Genomic DNA, 24,935 nt, shown 5'->3' with positions numbered 1-24,935 from the left:
TTAAAAAGATTCTAAACCAGGGGGAGATTCTTAAGGGGTTCTAGAGTGACACCAACATCCTGTGGGAGTACAACCAGTCAGATTTCAGATAAGAGAATGGTGGGAATTTCCCCAAAAGAGAAGAGATAATACATAGCTATAATTAACTGCTACCATATAGTGATGATCCAGTCTGCTGTGAGTTTTTGTCCCTCATATCCCCCAATCCTTAACAGAAGACACAATGTTTTAGTGAAATCTTTTGAGTTTATGGTTAGTAACAAATTTAGACTTTCTTAAAATACTAGGAAAGTCAAACAAGGCTCAATATATCCAGCCTGCAAGAATTTTTAAAAATTACATACCTCAGATCTTGGACACTCTCACCAAGTTTTTCCAAAAGAAATTTTATATCTTCACTGATATCTTCATCATCATACTTCTGCTGTTCCAAGTTCTCCAACTGTTTCAGAACTTTGCACTGAATCATAGCCAGAGCATATTCTTGGCGAGTTTCTCTTTCAGTCGATTTTTCCAAAAAATTCTGAGTTAGACAAAGACATGAAAAACTGTATAATTTCTTATATGTGATAGTCTCAGGCCTCTGAACTTTCTCTTGCACCTTCTCTCCTCCTCCATTCTCAAGTTAACTATCACCTTTACGCAATGAATATATCACAGATCCTTATTTCTTTGCTGTACACTTGTCCCGTAACAGAATCGAACTTCTGATTCCTTGCTTACTTCCCGGCTTAACTAAACATTTTAAATTACTGACCCAGACAAGTCTCAAAACACTGAACATGTTTACAATTAAATCCATCAAAGCCTTTCTCACAGCCTGTTCCTGAGCTCCTGAGAGTTCCCAGTGAACTCTCTGTTTGTTCATTAGCCACTTAGAGTACTCAGGATACTAAGAGAGTTTCTTCAAGTATCTCTATTAGAGGTTCTCAGTCAGTCACCCTTTTTTCCCTTCCAATCAACCTAAAAGGCACAAAGGCAGTAATAAAAAAAAATAAATAAATAAAATTAAAAAATAAAAAAACCTCTCTTGCTTGAATAATTATCAGAAGAGTTTTGTGACATCCTAGAAAATCCCCTAGTTTTCTTCTGTGATTTTGCTATTTATTAAGTACTTACAAAAAGAGCAAAAGAATCCTCAATACACTTGACCCAAAACAACATGGTTTTGTCTTGTGCAGGCCCACTTATATGAGGATGTTTTCAATAATTACAGTACAGTACTGGAAATGTATTTTCTCTTCCTCATGATTTTCTTAACACTTTCTTCTTTTTAGTTTACTTTATTGTAAGAATACAGTAATATAGTACATATAATACACAAAATATGTATACTTGGCCATTTATTTTATTGGTAAGGCTTCCAGTCAACAGTAGGCTATTCATTATTAAGTTTTGGGGGAAGTCTAAAGTTATACATGGATTTTTAACACCACAGGGAGTCAGCACTCTTACCTCTACATTGTATAACTGTATTTATACAAATAAACTGTTCATTAAATTGACCAGTATTTCTAAGCGAAGGCCATGCTCAGGCTTAGGGACAAAAACAAGCTCTGAAGAAAGCTACTTTCACCAAGATGGTAAAGAAGACCTGTCAAATGCCTCCCCTCAACCCCACCAAAAAAATCCTATAATAACAATTTCAAGTCAACAATACCAAAATATGAAATTTTTTAAATTTATTTTTGTAGGCAAATTATATTCCTAATAAATATACTAAATAAACGCAGAAGAAGATTTAACTTAGCATATGGAAATTAGTGAAGTCAATCCTTACCAAAATTCCGATGATGTTTTTCCTAGGAGTAGAAAAAACAATCCTAAAATTTGTGTGGAATCACAAAGGACCCTGAATAGCCAAAGCAGTCTTGAGAAAGAACAACGAAACTGGAAGCATAACACTTCCTGATTTAACTAAACTACAAAGCTATATTGATCAATACAGTATAGCAGTAGCATAAAATAGACACACAGACTAGATGAACAGAATAGAGAACCCAAATAAAAAAAACCCATGTATAAAGTCAGCTAATATTTGACATGGGAGCCAAGAATACTCAATGTGGAAAGGATAGTCTTTGCAACAGCATTAGGAAAACTGGATAACAACATGCAGAAAAATGAAAATGGAGCCCTATCTCACACTACTCACAAAAATTAACTCAAAATGGATTTAAAGACTTAACCATAAGATCTGAAGCTATCAAATTCCTAAAAGAATACATAGGGGGAAAGCTCCCTGACCTTGGTCTTGGCAGCAATCTTTTATATATGACACTAAAGCACAGACAACAAAAGCAAAAATCAAGAAGTAGGTAACATCAAACTAAAAAGATCTGCATAGTCTCCTGGATCCACTACATTTAAGAGATTCTGCACAGGGGAAAAAAAAAAAAACAATAAACAAAATGAAAAGGTATCCTATAGGATGGGAGAAAATATTTGCAAAATATGTATCTGACAAGAGATTAATATATGAAAACTCCTACAACTCAATAACAACAACAAAATTTTAAAATGGGCAGAGTATCTGAACAGACATTTTTTCAAAGAAGGCACACAAATGACCAAAAGATACATAAGAATATCACCAGTCATCTGAGAAATACAAATCAAAACCACAATGAAATATCACTTCACAGGGTGGCCTGGATGGCTCAGTCATTAAGTGTCTGTTTTCCACTCAGGTCCTGATCCCACAGTCCTGGGACGGAGCCCTGCACCAGGCTCCCGCTCAGCAGGAAACCTGCTTCTCTCTCTCCCACAACCCCTGCTTCTGTTCCCTCTTTCACTGTGTCTCTGTCAAATACATAAATAAAATCTTTAAAAAAAAAAAAAAGCAAGAAATACCACATCACATATGTTAGGATGACTATTATCAAAAAAAACAAAAAACAGGTGTTGTCAAGGTTATGGAGAAAAGTACACACTTGTGCACTGTTGATAAGAATACAAACTGGTACAGCCACTGTGGAATACAATATGCAGGTGCCTCAAAAAATTAAGAACAGAACTACCATATGCTCCAGCCATTCTACTCCTAGATATTTATCCAAAAAAAGTGAGAACAGAGTATATTTGTATTATTATCTGCAGAGATTATCTGCATTCCCATGTTTATTTCACCATTATTCACAATAGCCAAGATTTGGGAATAATCTAACTCCCCATGGAAGAAGGATGAGTGGATAAAGAAAATGGGGTGTATGAGTGTATATATATATATACACAAATGGAATATTATCCAGCCATTAAAAAAAAAAGGAAATATTGCCATTTGTGACATCATGGATAGACTTTCAGGGCATTATGTAAGTGAAATGTCAGAGGAAGACAAATGCTGTATGATCTCATTTATATGTGGAAGGTTAAAAAAAAAAAAAAACTATAGTTAAAAAAAAAAACAAACTCAAAGTTACAGAAAACAGATTGGTGATTGCCAGATTGGGGCTGGGGCGGTAGGGGGAGAAGGGATGCAAACTAAGTGAAGGGGATTAAAAGGTACAAATTTCCAGTCACAAAATAAGTCCTGGGTGCCTGTGTGGCTCAGTTAGTTGGGTATCTGCCTTTGGCTCACAACCCACTTCAGGCTCTCTGTGTGGCAAAGAGCCTGCTTCTCCCTCTCCCTCTGCCTGCCACTCCCCCTGCTTGTGTACCTGCACGCACTCTATCAAATAAGTAAATAAAATCTTTTGAAAAATAAAATAAAATAAGCAAGTCTGGGGATATAATATACAGCATGACAACTGTAGTTAATAATACTATATGTATTCCCATATACTATATGTATATAGCACCGAAAGGTGCTAAGAAAGTAGATCCTAAAAGTTCTCATCACAAGAAAAAAATGTTTAACTATGTGTGGTAATAGATGTTGTTAATTATTAATTAGACTTATTGTGGTGATCATTTTACAATATATATAAATATCAAATTATTATTTGATAATAAAAAGTTGTATGTCAATTATATCTCAATTTTTAAAGAATAAAGGTAAATAAACAATTTTTAGATATTGAAATTAAGATAACTGGTCACTAGCAGACCAGTTCTACCAGTGGTAGAAGACATGCTAAAGCATGGGTGGGCAAACTTTCTAAGAACGGCCAAATAGTCAATATTTTAGGTGTTGAGGTCTCTATCACAGCTATTCAATTCTGCAATTACAGTGCAGAAGCTGGCATACAAAAGATAAAAAATAAATAAATAAATAAATAAATAAGCACAGCAGTGTTTCAACAAAACTTTATTTATAAAAACCGGTGGTGGGCCAGATTTGGCCCATGAGCTACTATAGACTGATAAGCTCTGAGCTAAGGGAAATTCTGCAGGTGGCAGAAAATGACACTGTAAAATGGAAAGATGAATCGACAGGAAAGAAAGAAAGAACCGCAGATATGGTAAACAGCTGAATAAATATAAAAAACGATTTTTCCCTCTTCACTTGGTACATTCACCATGAAAGACCATAAGATGAGCCATAAAACAAGTCTCAAATTTCCAAGAATTGAAACTTATTAGAATATGTTCCCTGGCCATAATGAAATTCAATTAAAGACCTTATTCTGTGGGGAGCCCTAAATTCTGATACCTTCTCCCTCTATGAAACTCTTCCCTTCTTCCTTTGCTTTTAAGACTTTACCATTATTTTACTGAATTTTCTGTTACTTGTTCAAGTTATTTTTCTTACTACTTTCTTCTAACTTTAGAAACATACCAAAACTCTTGCTCATATGATCCTTTGTTATTTTTACTATCTACCTGCTGACTAGAGAATTAAATTTCATATTTGAGGTATTATCATAACTAGTGATTTCAACTCTAACCTCAACACAGTCAATACAATAACTAACATAGAACACCACTATTATATTCTTCTAAAACCACCTCTTCTCTCAATTCTTCAAAATAATAGTACTCTACAACTTAGTTGTACTTGATTCTCCCCTTTTCTTCAACCCTATGTCGAATCAGTCAATAAGCCTTATCATTTTCCCTTTATGTTTTAATTTCATCTTTCGATCTCATTGTAAAGAATGAAAAGGATTGAATGAATTATGAAAAGCACTTAAGAAACTGAACTTGCCAAAAACAAACCTAGATAATCCAGCAGCAATGTACTCTTTAAAGGCCCTAAAATTCAATGTCATCTTCACCTTAACAAACTCAAAAGTATAAATATATCATTTTTATCTTTTTGTCCAAGTAAAGGTGCAGAAATCTTCCCTAAGAGCACAGAGGAATCATGTGACAATTCAGCTCTTTCCTTCACCAGAACCGCTAGCCTTGTGAAATTATATAAAACAGGGCTTATATATTATATTATATTATATTATATCATATCATATCATATCATATCATAACAGGACTTCTCAAACCATCTGTGGTGAAAACCAGTTGTGTTTGTTTTTTAACTTCCAATTAGTCATGAACAAATACTTTTATAAAATACAATAAAAATTACTTTCTAGGAAAATGCATTTTAAAATACACACAAAATATAAGCTCAAATTTCATATTATTAAATTTGACAGATATGCAACTATTCCATCAAGTTACTGTAAGCTTCTAACAGCTTACTCTTACCTTCTATACGTACCCACTGCAGACTGCTAACAGTTCACAGCACTGCACTGACATGCACACCACACTTGAAGTATCACTGTATAAACAGTTACCCTGAGATTAAAAATTGTCTCAGTATTACTATAACTCATTCGAACTTGGTACCTAATGAGCAAGATAGATAAATCCCTGAAATAAGGAATGAGGTACAGACTTGGGAGTAAAATTTTTTGATAGCAATACTTCCATGCTAAAGCAGTAGGCAAAACAGCACCCACACACTTGAACTAGGGTGGACCTACCTGAAAGGGCGACAACTATAAACAGCCTGCACAGAAAGATATAGGTAAGTACAGGTCTGTGTCTGCATGTTCACGTGTGTGGGTGTAAATTAAATATCATGACTACTATAGCCAATAAAAATCCAAGTCCAATTTGGTGGTATTTCTTTTGAACTAAGCCTTTCTGCTGAAAACCACTGAGTTGTAAAAATACAATTTATCTTATTATCTGACGTATTACATAGGCTCTTGACTAAGTGGAGCCAGAAAGAGAAATAATATTCACAACCGATATAAAACTCTAGACAACAACAAATATGATCTTCGATGTCTCTTTCAGCCACAGGCTCAAAACATACTAATTTATTTTAGGAACTAAAGATTGACAAATCAATTTAACCAACAGAATAACATTTGCAGAGACCTGGAGTCCAGCACCTGCTATGAATAAGTGAGACTGACATTTTCAAAAATAAAATTCACCAAGCCAAATGGAAAAAAAAAATAATTAGCCATTTTTTCAGCTCACAGCAACTCTGCAAGCTTCCTAAAGTCTTCAGCACAAAAATTTCCTTCCTGAGTTAAGATGTGGGAAAAAATACATGACTAGACCATCCTTAAACAACCTCATCAGTGAATCTTCTTTAACAGTTACAGGAATGTGAGAATGATAAAGAAAAAAAAAGACACATCTTATTTTCACCTACTGATGGTCTAAGTCAAACGACTTAATTTTAACTTAGTTGTGTACATTAAAGTTACGGATGTCTGAAGATATTCTTCTGATTTTCGGCCCTTAGAATATTCCCCTAATGATTGTACTGTCCCAAATTTAGCACAGCAGAGTCTAAAAAACCAATATTCTTGCCAAGAGATTGAGTCTATTTTACATAATCTGAAATCCAAATTAGATAATAGAAGCCCAGGAATTAGCCTAATAATTAGTTCCATGTGCTGTGAGTACAAAATTGAAACTGTAAATAAAGTTTAAATAAGGTTTTTAAATCTTGTTACTAGCAACTGATTTCTTACTATAAACTCACAGAAGTTACTATGTTACCTAAATAATATTTTATTAGAAAATACAAGTTTATTGGGGCACCTAAGTGGCTCAGTCGGTTAAGCATCTGCCTTCAGCTCACATCATGATCTCAGTGAGGGTCCTGGACTCAAGCCCCACCTCCGGGTCCCTGCTCAGTGGGGTGTCTGCTTCTCCTTCTTCCTCTGCCTCTCCCTCCTCTTGTGCTCTCTCTCAAATAAATAAAAAAAAATTTTTTTAAACAAAGTGTAAATTTATGAAAACTGAGGGGAAAAAGTTAAAAGTGTAGAGATCTACTCTTTCAAACAACAGAAGAGCTAATAAATTAAGACCCTGACTTTTAGACCATTCTCTCTTCCACATCTTACCTTTAAAAAACAAGTTACCTTATTATCAAATTATAGGAAGAAATAACTTTGGATAAATGTTTACAATCATCAACATTTAGAACAAACATTTTAACTTAAAATATATAACTAACATACAAAAAAGGGTAAGTAGACATAAACTGAAAAATACTACTCATTTGCAAGTTAATTACTTAGATAACTGTTGATTTATTTCCCAGAAAAGAAAGTCATACAAAGAAAAAAGTAAATAATAATGATCCAAGTCATCTTTCTAGGATAATCTAATTGCAGACATTGAGCTAAGGGTAACTAACTTTCTGAGCAATTTAGCAATTACTAAATATATCTCATTTTCAAAAACAGTTTTCATGACAACTTAGGAAGAGTTTCCAATTTAGAAAAAAGTCTGTGCACTAACAGAAAATAGGGACTCTCTCCCTCCAGTCTTGCTTTCCACGGTAAGTTTTATTAAGTAGATTATTTTAATAAAATTCTTTTTTTTTTCAATAAAATTCTAACATATCAGTAATCTTAACATACTCATGAACACTAGAGTAGGAGACTCATGGGTAGATTCATTCTCAGTGCAAAAGTATTTGCAAGTAGATATTCTGTCACTGAATTTTATTATCATATTTTTAAACATGAGAACCAAGCAAAGCAGCCAAAAATTTAAAAAGGAATTTAACTCAGTCAATAAAGAAAAAATAACAATAAAAATACCAATAAATTCAGGCGCCTGGGTGGCTCAGTGGGTTAAACCTCTGCCTTCGGCTCAGGTCATGATCTCAGGGTCCTGGGATCAAGGCCCGCATCAGGCTCTCTGCTCAGCGGGGAGCCTGCTTCCCCACCGCCCCCCGCTCTGTCTGCCTCTCTGCCTGCTTGTGATCTCTGTCAAATAAATAAATAAAATCTTTAAAAAAAAAAAAACCAATAAAAACCCACTCTTTATACTCATACAGTCACAGATACTTGTAATACTTATCGAGGGCCTACTATGTGCCAAGTACTCATTTAGCCCACATTTATTTTTTCAAAGGGCATTATCATATGAGCATAAAGTCCAATGAGAGACTTAAGACAGATGATATTACTCTCATCAGACACATGAAAAAACCTGAAGCATGGAGAGGCTAAGCGAATTTGCCAAAGGCACAGAAGCCAGCCCAAGAGCCCAATGAACATGAACAAGAACCCACTGTGCATGCTGGGCATACACACTACCACCAATCTGAGTGCACACACTCTTCGTAGAAACTGACACCCAGCGTGTTCTGCCCAAGTGTGATCTGTGAAGAGATGATAATTCAGACCCCCTCTTAACCATTGTTTTCAGTGCCCACTACAATTCATCCAAAGTTGATCCACCATGTAGAAAGGGAACAAAGATCATAAATTACAGGTATTAAAATACCAATAGGCTTAGGTGCCTGCGTGGCTCAGTGGGTTAAGCCTCTGCCTTTGGCTCAGGTCATGATCTCAGATTCCTGGGATCGAGTCCCACATCAGGCTCTCTGCTCAGCAGGAAGCCTGCTTCCCCACCACCCGCCTTTCTCTGCCTGTCTCTCTGCCTACTTGTGATCTCTCTCTGTCAAATAAATAAATAAAATCTTGAAATATATATATACATAGATAGATAGATAGATATATCAATAGGCTTCCATTTCTGGGAGTGAGACTATGTTTAATTTTTATAATTTTTCTTAATATTTTTCTACATTACCTTTTTTTAACCATAGAGCATATTATTTTCATAAATAGGAAAAAATCAATTTTTTTCATTTTCTTAATTACAGGTGCTTAATTTGGAACAGGAAGTTTTAATAAATTAAAGACTCCTATAACTACCACAGGACAGAAAGGAAGAGAAACAAGGGAGAAACTCAAAACAAAGACAAACAGAGGAGCTTTAAGCCTTCAGAAAATAAATACATGGAGTTGAAAAGATATAATCCGTATTCAGCCACAATGAATAGAGTTTAAAAATGCAATCAGCTCTGCCTCATGTCCATCAGAGTAGGCACAATATACAATAAAGTAGCACGAGCAGATCTGACAGAGCCTTGTTCAGACGCACTGGGCTTTGGTGCGTAATGCTCCAGAGCATGAATACACCTTAGGGTGATGAAGTGACAGGATGGCTGAAGGATTTACGTTGGCCCCACCAGTTCAATGCCCAGAAAGGTAATACAGATCAGCAAAGCAAATGCTCCATTTTACAGAGCACGTCTGTTCCTTCAGAAAGCAAATGGTCACAAATCAGGATTGTATCTTCAACGGCCAGACTTATGTGCTCCATTTATTCCCTTAATATTCACTTCAAGGTGGGGACAGGGGGCGATCAATAATCAATCTACAAGAACAAATTACTGACAATTCCAGAAGTCAGCCTCTTTATTTTTTAACATTCATCAACCTCTCTCCACCTTTGCACTTAAAACATCCTTCCAAAATCTCTAGGAGCCTTCTCTTCTCCGAAGCTTCTCCTCAAACCCACCATTCTCACCCTCCACCTTTTTTTTTTTTTTAAGATTTTATTTGACAGAGAGAAACACAGCGAGAGAGGGAACACAAGCAGGGGGAGTGAGAGATGGAGAAGCAGGCTTTCCTGCCAAGAAGGGAGCCCGATGTGGGGCTCAATCCCAGGACCCTAGGATCATGACCTGAGCCGAAGGCACACACTTAACCGACTGAGCCACCCAGGTGCCCCCCCCCACCTCTTTTACATTACTTTTTTTCTTGTACGTTACTTGATGCTCCATTAAACTGACATTATTTATTTACATATTCTGTCTTCACTAAACTACAAGCCTTCCAGTATCAAGCTATATCTCAGGCCTTTGTGTTCCCTATTAATTATATAATGGCTGAAATATAAAAGGTACTCAAAACTTGGTTTTTGTGAATTAAATTGAGCTCTAGCAATGAAAGGAGACTGTTGGAAGATCCTAATTCTAGAATTCTTCATCTTTATTAAATAAATAAGACCATGAATAATGAAACACTCAAGTAGAAAAAAGAAGTATATTCAACTTAGCGACTAAAATACTTCAGGGTGGAGTCTTATTAATACACCTACTCTGATTTAAAACTGATTATTACCTTATCTGGACTTAACTGAAATTTACCTTGACAATTCACATAGTTTGCTAGACAATCTAAAGGCAGAGCCAGTATGGTGAGGCACAGGAGGTACCACATTTACCTATTTAAGAGTAAACTACAGAACAATTTCTACATGAAAAAGAATGTATTTTCTTTTTTTTTTTTAAGATTTTATTTATTTATTTGACAGACAGAGATCACAAGTAGGCAGAGAGGCAGGCAGAGTGAGAGAGAGGAGGAAGCAGGCTCCCTGCTAAGCAGAGAGCCCAATGCGGGACTCGATCCCAGAACCCTGAGATCATGACCTGAGCTGAAGGCAGAGGCCCAACCCACTGAGCCACCCAGGTACCCCAAAAAAGAATGTATTTTCAAGTAAGCAATCTGAATTCCTCTCTCAGCAGGACCTACAGTTCTCCTTTTCATGGTTTCCCTCCCTTTTAATGCCACTCTTAAGATTCCTGAGAAAATGCACCAAGAAAAGAAACAAAAGAGATGACAGAGTTCTTAAGATGGTGGCTTTGGAGCCAGACAGCACTCACTGAAACCTCAAATTCCAATCCTACTGCTTCCTAACTGAGGAATCAATCTGCAAGTCTTGGTTTCCTGATCTATAACATTAAAATAATCACAGAACGTATTGGATGATCATGAAGATTAAATAAGGCAATTCATGAAAATCATTAATAAATTACAACAGTTATTATTCTCAGCATCAAAGACAGGTTAGCATGACGGTTGAGAGCATGAGTCATACTGCCTGAGACTTAATTCCTGCTCTGCCACTTCCTAGCTATTTTGGCAAATTACTTAACCTCTTGAGGCCTAATGCCCATTACATGGAGTTCTTGGAAGATTAAATGAGTAACACACTTAAGGCAATTAGAACAGCGCCTGACATTGAATAAGCTCTCAATAAACATTAGTTATTATTGCTATTAACTATAAACATCTAGAAAAGAGTTCTTACACATCAAATTTTAAAATTTTAAAGGTGACAAATGCTATGAGTAAGCAATTTATAGGAAGAACAGAAATAGCTGATAAAGATATTAAACAATGCTCAGCTTCATTCATTATTAACAGAATACAAATTTAAAATAATTATTTCATTTTTCAGCTCATCTTTTGCAACAATTAAAAGAAATGCAAGTGAAAGAAAGGAAAAGCATGCACTCTCAATATGTAGCTAATGGAAACGTAAATTTGCACATTAATGAAAGGTGATTTGATGTTACCCTAACAAAACTGTAAACGTTTATTACTTAATTCAGCAATTCCATCTACAGAACTATATCTCAACAGAAATATTCATCAAAGTGGGTAGACATGTAGAAGAAACTGGAAACACCCCACATGCCCATCAATAGGACACTGGTTAAAGAAACCACATTATATCAACATAGAAGAATGCAAACATTTAAAAAATGATGTGGAGAAAGGGGAACCCTCTTACACTGTTGGTGGGAATGCAAACTGGTGCAGCCACTTTGGAGAACAGTGTGGAGATTCCTCAGGAAATTAAAAATAGATCTTCCCTATGACCCTGCAATTGCACTGCTGGGTATTTACCCCAAAGATACAGATGTAGTGAAAAGAAGGGCCATCTGTACCCCAATGTTTATAGCAGCAATAGCCACGGTCGCCAAACTGTGGAAAGAACCAAGATGCCCTTCAACGGATGAATGGGTAAGGAAGATGTGGTCCATATACACTATGGAGTATTATGCCTCCATCAGAAAGGACGAATACCCAACTTTTGTAGCAACATGGACAGGACTGGAAGAGATTATGCTGAGTGAAATAAGTCAAACAGAGAAAGTCAAGTATCATATGGTTTCACTTATTGGTGGAGCATAACAAATAATATAGAGGACAAGGGTAGATGGAGAGGAGAAGGGAGTTGAGGGAAATTGGAAGGGGAGGTGGACCATGAGAGACTGTGGACTCTGAAAAACAACCTGAGGGTTTTGAAGGGGCGGGGTGGGAGGGTGGGGGAACCAGGTGGTGGGTATTAGGGAGGGCACAGATTGCATGGAGCACTGGGTGTGGTGAAAAAACAATGAATACTGTTACGCTGAAAATAAATAAAAAATTTAAAAAAAAAAATTCAAAAAAAAAAAAAAAAGACCCACATATATGAAAATGAACACATATTCATTATATATTGTTAAGAATAAAGTTATGGAACAGTATTTATAATATGATGTCATTTTATTTTTAAATACAAAATAAAATTACACACCTATTTATATATTTATCTCTATGTGCTTAGAAAAATCTGGAAGATGTTAGTCACTATGTTCGGCAAATGTGACGTCTATGCTATTTAAATTTCTGCAACACATCTGTACTACTTTCTAGTTTTGATTTGCTGTTGTTTATTTAAAGAAAGAATAAAGAGCAAATAATAGTTAAAAGCAGACTGTGAAGCCATTAACTTGGATTTGCATGTCTATCAGCAATGTGCCTTCTCTGTCTCAGTATCCCCATTTTTAAAATGAGAAGACCAATACTAATACTAATGATATCAATATACTAACAATAACAACGATAATCATCATGTTATAGGGCAGTGGTAAGCATTAAATGAGTTAACAAATGGAAAGCCTTAAAACGGTGCATTGCACAGAGTAAGCACTCTCTGAACTGCCCACTATTATTACTCTTGGGTAGCATCCTTAAAAGACACTAGGTCAGCCAAGTCATCCCTCAGAAACCCAATTAAATCCTAAGGTGACCAACAAAATAATCAACACACAACTGCTACAGCAAATACACTGGGTCTGGACAACCGATTAACAATACTTTATTTCTGTGTTATAGCTTCATGGCAGCCAGAAGACCTAGAATTCCGATTCTAACTCTGGTCCCCCTCTTGTCCTCAACTCCCTCAACTGTTCAAGAGAGGAAGCTGACACCCAAATTCTAATATCCTAACAGGAAAACTTTACTAAACAAAATGATTACAGATCTTTGGAGTTGCTTCAGAAATATACTCATCAGCTCATCAGCAGATCCAGAATCTGAAATACAACTCTATATTAAAACAAGGGCCCCTTAAAAGAAAAGCTTCCATAACAGCGTCTTGGAACACACTGCAATGAAAAAGAATTTCCTCTATGTGAACATCATACAATTACATACAATTACATCTCCTACACATTTTATCCACTTAAATGGCTATGCCCCAATCCCACTCCCCAATGCCACAATGAATTAGTGAGATTTTACTCTGTGTTCACCAAGGCCCCATAGTTTCATAACTACATGGAGAACAAGCAATTTTTTCCTACCTGCTAAAAGCCCTCAAATGTACTTCACAGGAAAAATGCCACACACACACAACTTAAAAAAGAAAAAAACACAATAAAACACTTACACGGAATGCTGCAAGAATAATTCTTGTCACTTTCTCTTTGACAGATTCTTGAAGAATATCAGACAGGACAGGAATGATATTATAGCGCCGCAGGTGTTCACACATTTGAGGACTGAATGCCAGGAGCCATATTGAAAAAATCATTTGATACTGGAGTTGAAAGCCACACTTGTTACTCAAAACTCCCATGATGCTGAAAAGGAAAACACATTAAGAAGACATTTACTATAACAGTGCAATAAGAAAGAAAAAATAATTGCTTATTCTCTTTCTGCACTAACAGAACAAGTCTCTCTGAATTACGTCCTCAGTTTCTTTTCTGCCAGATATAAGCAAGAAGGTCCCTACTTATAGAGGCCCATTTCCAGTACAGCCTCACTTAAATCTCTCTCCAAAAATCACAGGACTTCAGTGTTCAGCAGCAGCTGCTGCAGGGAAGCAATGAGAAAGGAAACATAGACTTGTAATACAGTGGAAGAAATGGTAAGACAGACATTTAAAAAAAATACATAAGGATTTGTTAACACAAATGGATACACACCTTGATGAAGTCAGAAGGTATATCAAGATTTTGAGTCTGGATAACCAAGAGGATCATTTGTAGACTTAAAAATACTTAGGAACCTCCCACAGAAAAAAGGGGATGATTGGGGGAAAAACCTGTCATGAATCTGAACTGGACACAGCCAATCTTTAACTCTGGGGGTTAAAACCTCAGAAGCTTCTAGATGAGCCTCCCATTTTACTGATAAGGAAACTGGGAAAGCCATATGGAAATGGTTACATCAAGGAAGAAGACTAAGGAAATTTCCCTGGGGAATGCCTACATTCAAATAAAAAAGAAGATAAACCACTAAAAAATGACCACTGACATTAGTGAATCCTAATGTAAATATGGACCTTAGTTAATAAGAATATATCAATACTGGCTCATCAAGTGAAAGAAATGTACCATACTAATGTAAAACGTTAATACAGGAGAACTATGGGAGGGTAAGTATATATGGGAATTCTGACTTCTGACTTCTAAACATAAAACTTCTCTTTAAAAAGTCTAGTAAGGGCACCTGGGTGTCTCAGTTGGTTAAGCAACTGCCTTCAGCTCAGATCATGATCCTGCAGTTGCAGGATCAAGTTCTGACTCTCTGCTTCTCCCTCTGACCCTCCCCCTTCTCATGCTCTCTTTCTCTCTCATTCTCTCTCTCAAATTAAAAAAAAAATTAAAAAATTTAAAAAATAAATAAAAAGTAAAAAATAAATTAAAAGTTTATTAATATAGCTACCCTACGACCCAGCAATTGCACTACTGCGTATTTACCCAAAGACACAAATGTAGTGATCCGAAGGGGCACCTGTACCCTAATGTTTATAGCAGCAATGTCTACAATTGCCAAACTATACAAAGAGCCCAGATGTCCATCAACAGATAAACAGATAAAGAAGATGTGATAGATATTTACCATGGAATATTACACGGCCATCAAAAAAATGAAATCTTGCCATTTGCAACAACATGGATGGAACTAGAGGGTATTATGCTAAGTGAAATAAGTCAGTCAGAGAAAGACAATTACTATATTGCTCTCACTGATACGTGGAACTTAATAAACAGGGCAGATCAAGGGAAAGAAAAGAAAAAATGAAACAAGATGAAACCAGAGAGGGAGACAAAGCCTAGAGATTTTTTTTTTTTAATTTTCTTTCAGTGTTCCAGAATTCATAGTTTATGCACCACACCCAGTGCTCCATGCAATACATGCCCTCCACAATACCCACCACCAGGCTCACCCAACCTCCCACCCCCTTCCCCTCCAAAATCCTCAGTTAGTTCCTCAGAGTCCACAGTCAACCCTAGAGACTCTTAATCTTAGGAAACAAACTGAGGGTTGCTGGAGGGCAGGCTGGTGGGGGGGAATGGGGTAACTGGGTGAGGGACACTGGGGAGGGTATGTGCTATGGGGACCACTGGGTATTGTAGAAGACTGATGAATCACAGACCTGTACCCCTAAAACAAACAATATATTATATGTTAATAAAATAAATGAATTTTTAAAAATAAATAAAAATAATAAAGTCTATTAATAAAAATAGATTTTTAAATCTAATCTTACAATCTACAACTACTAACTTATCGGAAGGCTTATATTTGTGCCATTTCTCCATTTTTGTGATTTGTATACAGTTACAAATCTACTGAATCGCCCTTAATTTTCTCAGGCTTAATTTTTCCCTTACCTCTTTTCTATTTGGGGTTGTTATTTAAGACTTGCTTTTACTTAATATTGATGTCAGTGTTTCAAAAACTGTAAAATCAAGTCATTTTATACTATTAATACCCTAGTACCTAATTTCCTTTTGCTCTCTGACTGTTCCACTTATTAAGGTAAGCCTTCTACACTTTGCTTTGTGACAATGTGGCTGAGACTTTAAGCCACAGTTCTGCTCTGCCAGCTGGCTCTGCCAACAGAAGCAGCTAGAAGCTGACTGCCAAGATGGAAGAAGAAGAGGCTTTGTCTGTCAGCTTCCTGCTCCTGTGGGTATCACTCCAGCAACAGTCCTGCACTTCCACAGCAGCGACTGCTTTCCCATGGCAGCAGCTGAATTCAGTCTGCAACAGCGCTGGCTGAACAGCCTCACTGCACACGCTCAGAGAGAGCAGCACCAGCCGAGGCTCTTCCTCTGACTTCAGGAACACAAGCCCTGGATTAAATCTCAGTTGAATACACATGTCTTGAAGCAGGTAAACTTTAGTAATTCCAATCTCTTACCTTTGCTCCCCAACTGTAGGGGAAGCATCTCTACTTGCTACCTCTCTTGACACTTGAGAGTACTTTTGTTTTCAGAAACCTAGTTAATAAATTTATACCTAGTTAACTGTTCTTTATATTAAATTATCTCTGTTAACAAACCAAGTAAATGTCCAGAGGGGTTATACGGAGCTCTGGATCAATACACTATTGCTGAAACCAAAACAGAAAGATTCCAAAGGAAGCAGCAGTCAACAATGATGAACACTGCAGAGAAATTTCAGGGTTCAAAATTTGTCTACAATATATATGATTCTACTGAAAAAATAAGGAAGTCTTCTATACCCAAATATTAACCACAAGAAAAATCCTAATGAAGCAAAATAAAGTTCCTAGTTAACAGAAAAAGGAAGGGTTTCCCCTAGGGGTAGGAACCCTAACTCTGAAGATAGTGGAGCATGAATATGCGCTAAGGGGATACAAAGGACACAAAGGCCCAAGATAAACCTAATTTAGTAATTTAACAACTATTTGTTGAAGATCTGTATGGCAGGTACAGTGCAAGGCACAGGGGACATAATGGTGGGCAAAAATAGACACTGCCCATGTTCTCAAGGAACTTACAATCTAGCAGAGTAGGAGGGAAGGATTCTTAAAGGAAGTAACCCTTAAGCTGAGACCTGAAGAATGAGTCGGTATCCAGTCCCATTTAGGTCTCCACTATCCTTCTTAAACTGATGAGTTTAGTGTTATTTTTAGTCATTGAAAAAGCTACCAAATGATGCTACAGAATCCTGAATGCTACCTTTGTTAGCTATGCAATACTTTCTAACTAGATTATAATTTTTTAAAGGAAAGGGACCATATGTTTCTTTGTATTTCCTATAATATATAGTACAACATTAATCAGAGAGCTCAAAAAATACAAAAAGTCAAATCCAAAATTTGAAGGCTAAGGTCCATGTGCCAAAATAATTATTTAGTGTTCTATTTTGTTTTTAATTGAGGTTTAAAAAGAAAATCAAACCAATGAAGAGCATAGGGAGACAAAATACCTGATGTACTGGTTGACTGATACACTTCTAGCTAACTGCTGCTCTTCAAACCTATGAGTACCTTGCACCTCATCACACAGTATCACCCAATATTATTAATGATGGTATTTTGATTATTTCGATGCTTAAAATAAATCTTACCTTTCATCTACATACTACTTACATTATATACTTACTTTATACTTCCAAATACTTCAATCCCAATTGAATCTGTGGAGGCAATTATCCCAGAAAAGCCTCCTTTGTGCCAGTATTTAATGAATCAATGCTAACTTTCAGACTTTCTAGAAAGGTCAATATGCAAGACAATGCAAAGTACATTTTTGGTGTTATATAGGTATATAAGCATTCAGAAATAGTATTGTATCGTTCACATAAAAGGCTTTTTTCTTAAGACTTTATTTATTTAGCGAGAGAGAGAGAGAGAGAGAGCAAGCACAAGTGGGGGAAGGAGCGAAGAGAGGATCTTAAGCAGACTCCCTGCTTCATCCCAGGACCCTGAGATCACAACCTGAGCTGAAATCAAGAGTCAGATACTCATCTGACTGAGTCACCTGGGTGACCCCACCTAACAGACTTTTTAACAAAAAAAAAAAAAATATGTTACCTAAAAATGTTCTAGAGTTTTTAAAATAGCAGTTCCATTCTCTTCAAAAAGCCTATTACTTGAGTTTTTCCCTCCTCACACGATTCCTGCTTGTGATTTAAGGAATACCAAAAAGAAAGAAACAAAGGAAACTTTCAATCCTAAACAAAAGAAATGGACAAGTAGAAAGTACACGTTTTGCTTCTTCAAAAACGAAAATATTAAAAGAGCTTTTTGATTGTGACAGTAAGTTACCATACCCTTATTTATGCCTGCTCTCAACCTAAAGGTCTCTATTTTTTTTATCACTGTTAATCTAATTAGCAGTCGTTAGTATACTGAAATGTATAGGTTGAACATGAGTATTCTAAACTACATTTGTCCCTGTGTTCGTTGCTAAACTGAACAGTTAATACTGCTTCCTGTCCTCCAAAATACTAAGTGCCAGTAACTAGAAGAGCTGCATTTGGTTAACTTCAGTATACCATTAGGGTCCACAGGACCAAATTTTAGTATTTGAGTTTATTTTTTGACCAATTCTAACTATTTGTAGAAATTGCTGATTCATGACTTTTATTCTCTTTACAGGTCTTCCAAAGAACAAAATAAAGTGTACATTTTGTGTAATAGAATGAAATTCAATTTATTTTGCAATTACTATACAGGTCTATTGGATCCATTCATAAACCTAAGATATACTATGGGATTTCAGTGATTTTATATTATCCATAATTTGAAGAATTACGCTACTTCATTATCCAAGATATTATTTCATCAGTATACATTCATTATTCCCAACTATGCTAAAAAAATTAAAGACTAAAATTATAAGAAAACTGGAGAATAATGGAATCATCTAGGAAGATGATATAATAATGAAACATATAATTACCCTTTCTTATTGTACTGCCCAAAATATTGCATCATTTTTACAAATATGCATGTCATCCTTGCTCAAGGGCCATGCTATTTTTCTCTGTATTGTTCCATTTTTAGAATATGTGCTGCCGAAGCGAGCAGTGCATCATTATTAAAAAATGTAAAAAGGCTGGAAACATCAACTCTGTAGTCTACCTTTAGATTTCTGTGCAATAAAATAATTAACATACAGTCAGTCCTGAAGCCACTGTTCTTAGAAAAGTTACAAAGTGAGCCTTTGGCTGGCTTCTGAGTATCTGAGCAGTAAACAGTCCCCTATACTGATATAAAACTTTCCCTAAATGATAAAGGTGGCTCACTATATCTATACTGTACGCTCAAATAATATGCTTATGTTTATACTGAACACATGCTGTCCTTCTAGAGTCTGGAATTCTCCTGTATGCGAGGCAAAGGGTCCCTACCTGACAAACTTCCAATAAAAACCATGGGTGGTGGATCTCCAGGGAGATGCCTGAGCAGAAAAAAAATCACACAAATGTTGCTACATTCTCACTATTGGTGAAAAAGTACATTGTGTGACCCCCCACAGGAGGGATACAACATAAGGAAGCCTAACATGGATTCCTCCAGATCTACTGTATCTCTGAAATAAATCCCAGCCATGAGAATGATTACATGCTGAGTCCCATGAGTCCTTATGCTGAGTCTTCTGACACTTCCGTGAACACAGAAATTCAAAGAATTCAGAACTTCTTATTTTCCATCCATAATGGCAATTACCTGAGGAAGGCACTTCATAATTATTAGAAGAATCAGAAGTTGAAAGCAAAGAGAGAGCATTCTGTTCTAAAAAATAATGATGAAATTGGTCATATAAGTGAAATCTCAAACTGTAAGTCTTCAGATGACTGTATCATAAATGCATTTTGCCAAATTCAAGAATCAGTAAGTGAAAATATATCTCTAAGGACAAAAAAAAAAAGGAAATACAGTATTCTCACTTATTTAGCTGTTCAACATGAAGGCCTTCAACACAGTATTTTGCAAAAAGAACCTGGACCATTCCATTTTGCTAAAAGAACATATGATGGTTTTCCTTCATCTTTTAGGATGTTTGTGCACCAAAATTCACTTACTACAGAAATATTTATCATGAAAAACTTATTTTTATTTGAGAGAGAGTGTACATGCGAGTTGGGGGAGTGGAAGATGCGGGAGACAGAGATGCAAAGAATCTCAAGCAGACTCCCTGCTGAACATGGAGCCTGACACAGGACTCAATCTCATAACCCTGAGATAATGACCTGAGCAGAAATCAAGAGTCAGATGCTTAATCAATTAAGCCACCCAGGTGCCCTTACCATTAAAAATTCTTACTAGAATTTCTAGTGGTTGTTTTCACTATTTCTTTTTTCATAATTCTGTTAATTATACATAAAATGGCCAAATATATGTTTTCCAAAAGATCCATGTGGCAAATTGTCATGACTATTTTTCCTGACAAACTGAAGGTTAAGTAAGTATAAACAGATTGAAATTTTGCACAAGAAATACAAGATTACTAATTTACTGAGTCAACAGTAATTGAGTATTTCATTACAATTCTATGAAAGTCATAAGAAAAGCCATTTGCAGAAGTAACCCAGCTGAGGAAGTTGCATGCAAATACTGGCTGAGGAAATCCCTCTGGCAGATGTATCCCTACACTGGAGATGGAGGAATCAGCCTAGTGGAGTCTGATGACACAGAATCAGGGCTCTTCAATCAACTCTTTTGGCTCACCAAGCAATTTTCTGTTGACGAACTAATTTCCTGTATAGGTTTTCCAACAGATAAACAACGTCTTCACTAACCAAAAAGACTATTTGGTTTAAGACTAGAAAGATCTCTCATTATGAATAAATAAGTTGGCTTTCTGGTAACAGAGAATTTTGTTTGTTTGGGGTGGGGGGAGTTGTTTGTTCTGTAAGTACATTTGTTGACCTCAGAGGGTAGCTCCTCAAAGTTTCTGGACCTGAAAATTAGGACTCCACAGAGAATGGTCTAATTACATTATGAAGAGTGGATTATATTTATTCTTGTGGATAAGAACTTGTTGATTTCTGCCTACATTTACCACAAGATACTTTTATAATTGTTCTTCTATTCTGAATACCTAGAATTTGTTCTATCAAGCGTTAGGCCTTTCAGAGTTCTTAACCTCTTAAATAGCACAGGCCAAGTGAGGTTAAGGGGAAACATTCCATTTAGTAGTTACTGACTTCCATGAAGGTTAGCATAATCTATGGTTAAACAGACATGAAAAAAATATATATTTTAGATGATTAAATGTATTAACTTCCTTGAAAATGTCAAGGAGAGATGCATTCAAATGTTACTCTACATTAAAAGTAAAAGGGCACTCACCAGTTTACCCCATCTGCTTCTACCCAGGCAAAGCGGTACTCATTGACCCGAAGCATCAATTGCAGACACCCAGCAACACACTGCACATACTGAGAACTCTATGCAAGAAGAAGCACAAGGTTTTTAAAATTGGAAAGCATTTAAAGACATGAGATCATGCATATACAAAAAGTCTGCATTTTTTTTACTGAGTTTCTTATCATAAGACATTCCAAAAGTTCCCGCTACTTTTTCAAAATTAAACTCCACTTTTGTTTTCCTCTCCACCTCTTAGAAATGCAGTTGACTTTCTCTGTCAAATTAAACCTACACAGTTCAAGACTACTTAACACACAGGGAAATCAAGCAACAAAGTAACTATATCCTTGATAATGGCTTGATAAATGTTATCATCTTGCAATGTTTCACTTAGTCCTGAACAGAGGCACTACAGAGATAATACTGCTCTCCATAACTACAGAATATCAAAGAATGACAATAAAATTAAAAAGATAAAACTGTATGCTTTGAGATGAGTCTGTATTTAAATGGTCTAAGGTTAAGTCTCTGATCCTTTCCAATACTCAATTTCTTTGTCCATAACAAGGGTGATGCCCCCCAAATATCCCAAAGGGGTACTGTTAGGATTAAGTAAAGTCATTCATTTAGCACACAGCTAGCTACATTTTGTAGAAATTCAATAAATAGGAATTTAGAAATATATATATAAAGCATATAGGAAGTCTAATTAAATATTTGAAAAAGATCTTTGCTCTAGAATTTTTAACAACTATTAGTTCAATAGTACCATTCTAGGGAAACTGTGGTTAAGTCTGGAACCTGAAATAAACAGGAATAATATTCCCAGGAATAATGCAGACACCTCCATTTTAGCAAAGCTAATAGCAACACCTGGCCTGGGCTCTTCTCTAAATGTTTACCATGAGCCTAACATCTATAAGAACAGAAACAAGAGGGATTTTCAGATTCTAGCCTTAAAGAACATGAAAATAAATTTTAATTTAATTTAATCTAAAAAATAAAATGAAAAGGAAGGAAGGAAAAGAAAGAAGAGAAGAGAGGAGAGGCAAGAAAGAAAGAATAAGTAAGTAGGGAGGGAGATAATCAAGAATGTTATAAAAATTCACAACACCTAAAGTATACGATGATATTAAGTTCTTTGTTTTAACTCAAAGTTCATTAAAACCTAACACTTCAGGGAAATTCTAGGCACTCAATTACAAAACACAATGATATAAGTACATTTGGTGGAATTATCAAAAGTTATCAAGAAAAGGTTATCTTAGATTTTACCTAGAAACTAGTAAACATAGATTCCCAAAAGCATTATGTATCCAGTAATATAACTTCTCTAAAAACTCAAAACATTAGCAGAAATGACCAAAAAAAAAAGTGAATTTTCAGCTCTAAAACAACCTTCCATTATGGGAAAAATAACGTTATTTTTCCAATTACATCAGCAGGTTGTAATCCTTTGTGAAAGAGGAATTCCATTCTTTCTTGTTTAGAGAGATAACCTAAGCAAGGTTTCTACATATAATGAATAAAAATGCAACCTAGGGCACTCTCTCCTCTTCCATTTATCATCAATTTCCTCTCAACACAAAAATATCTTCGTTCACTGGAAGTTTTTCTCTTCTCTGTCCATTTTACTACATTACATTGAAATACACGATACATTTCAAATATGGATTATTCACTGTCACAGAGCTTCCAGATTTGCATTATAACTGTGCATGTTAAAGATCCTGGTTCTAGGGGCACCTGGGTGGCTCGGTGGGTTAAAGCCTCTGCCTTCGGCTCAGGTCATGATCCCAGGGTCCTGGGATTGAGCCCCACATCGGGCTCTCTGCTCAGCGGGGAGCTGGCTTCCTCCTCTCTCTCTGCCTGACTCTCTGCCTACTTGTGATCTGTCTGTCAAATAAACAGATAAAATCTTTAAAAAAAAAAAAGATCCTGGTTCTAAAATTGTATTTGCACCTATTATACATAATGAAGTAGTCCAAATACCATCCCAGAAATCACTTTCAAAGTATACAGGGATAGCAACACTGGCAAATGTTGAATTATTGCCTTCAATTAAACAAAGTAAATCATATCACTTCATTATCTTTCACTCACATGTGTCCTATTACTCTCACGTATAAAATTACTCAACAATTTTTTTTCTAAAAAATCAGTCTTCAATCAAGCCATCTCTACTCCCAGACTAAGGTAATTCAATACTGCTAAATTATACAATCCTGCAAAGCCTTCAAGCAATTCTGGTCTGTTCTCTCTGCCATTCCCCAGGCACCCATACTCACCACTATCCTCCTGTCCTACACTGTTCCCTCCCTCTCAACAGTTTGAGAAAATATACATACCATTAGTTCGAGATTTGCCAGCGGCCAGCATCTCACCCCTAAACCAAACCACATTTATAGCCATTCTTGCCTCTCTCTCACCTAGGAGACCAGCAAACTTACTCCTGTCCATGACCCTCAGCCCCAGAAAAGTCTTAATCCCATTTCTCCTACATGATGCTCTGTCCATCAGACCCCTCTCTACATCCTCAGTCTCTGTTTGATAGGTTTCCTCTCCTCAGCCTCCAAATATATTCAAACCTTTCCCACCTTAAAACTGTCCCTAAACCTTGTACCGATCTCTGCATCTTTCTTCCACCCAATACATGAAGTTTCTTGAAGGAGTTATCACCAAACTTTTACCTCTTTTGTATCGTATCAACCCATTAGTATGGCAAATTCTAGGATCACCACTGAATTTAATATGTCAGTTCCAAAAGTTATTTTCAACTGAGAACCAGACCTCTATCTCCAACTACTAACTGAACAACTCTGCCCCATTCTCTTCACTTTCTGAATGGACTTACCTGCTGCAAGTTTTACTTAGACCAATTGTTAACTCCCCCACCATGAAAGAAAGGCAGTAGTACGTAGTACGGTAATCATATAGTAGTATATAGTATATAATCTTTAGGAACAAAGGCTCCGGAACCAGCCTCCACACTCAGCCACTTGCAAACTATATAACCTTGAATGAGCTTCCTATCTATAAAATGGGGATAACAGGACAAATCCCATGGACGTTGGTATAATTTCATTAGTTAATGTATGAAAGAGTTTTCAATGGTACCTATCATACAATATTCAACAAATGTTTGCTGCTGCAACTACTACCGTATTCTGATTTCTCCATATGGAATTAATCACTTCCATGTGTCACATATAAATCTCTATTTGTAAATCCCTTTGCCTAAGTGAGTGTGTGTGTGTCTCAGTCATCTTCATTCAACCAGAGAGCAAAAGAGGAGTCTTTCTTAATCTCAGCATTTAAGCATAGTCCCTGGCAAAAGGAAAAAAAAAAAAATCAACAACAAAAATCCAGCACTTTAAAAACGTTTGTTGGCTAAATGAATAATGAAATATTCATTCCATTCATTTGGGTTCTTTTTATCATGCCATGTGGTTTCAGGAAGAAAAAAGTAAAACTTAAAAAGTTTTAAGATATATTTAGTGATCAGGAGGACAAACAGA

The 24,935-nt window shown here is 36.1% G+C and overlaps 1 protein-coding gene across 4 annotated transcripts in view; it reads right to left on the bottom strand.

The window, feature by feature from the left end:
• Positions 1-24,935, bottom strand: part of ATP6V1H (ATPase H+ transporting V1 subunit H) — a 147,085-nt gene that overhangs the window by 78,265 nt on the left and 43,885 nt on the right. For all 4 annotated transcript variants that reach the window (XM_080801765.1, XM_080801766.1, XM_080801767.1 and 1 more), the window contains 3 exons: positions 21,400-21,497; positions 13,723-13,915; positions 345-523 (listed from right to left, as the gene is read on the bottom strand). In XM_080801765.1, coding sequence (XP_080657891.1) covers positions 345-523; positions 13,723-13,915; positions 21,400-21,497 — 470 coding nt within the window. The remainder of the gene's footprint in view (positions 1-344; positions 524-13,722; positions 13,916-21,399; positions 21,498-24,935) is intronic.

Source organism: Martes martes, assembly GCF_963455335.1.
Source record: "Martes martes genome assembly, chromosome: 4".
Lineage (NCBI taxonomy): Eukaryota > Metazoa > Chordata > Mammalia > Carnivora > Mustelidae > Martes > Martes martes.
This window is presented reverse-complemented; position numbering and strand designations above follow the sequence as displayed.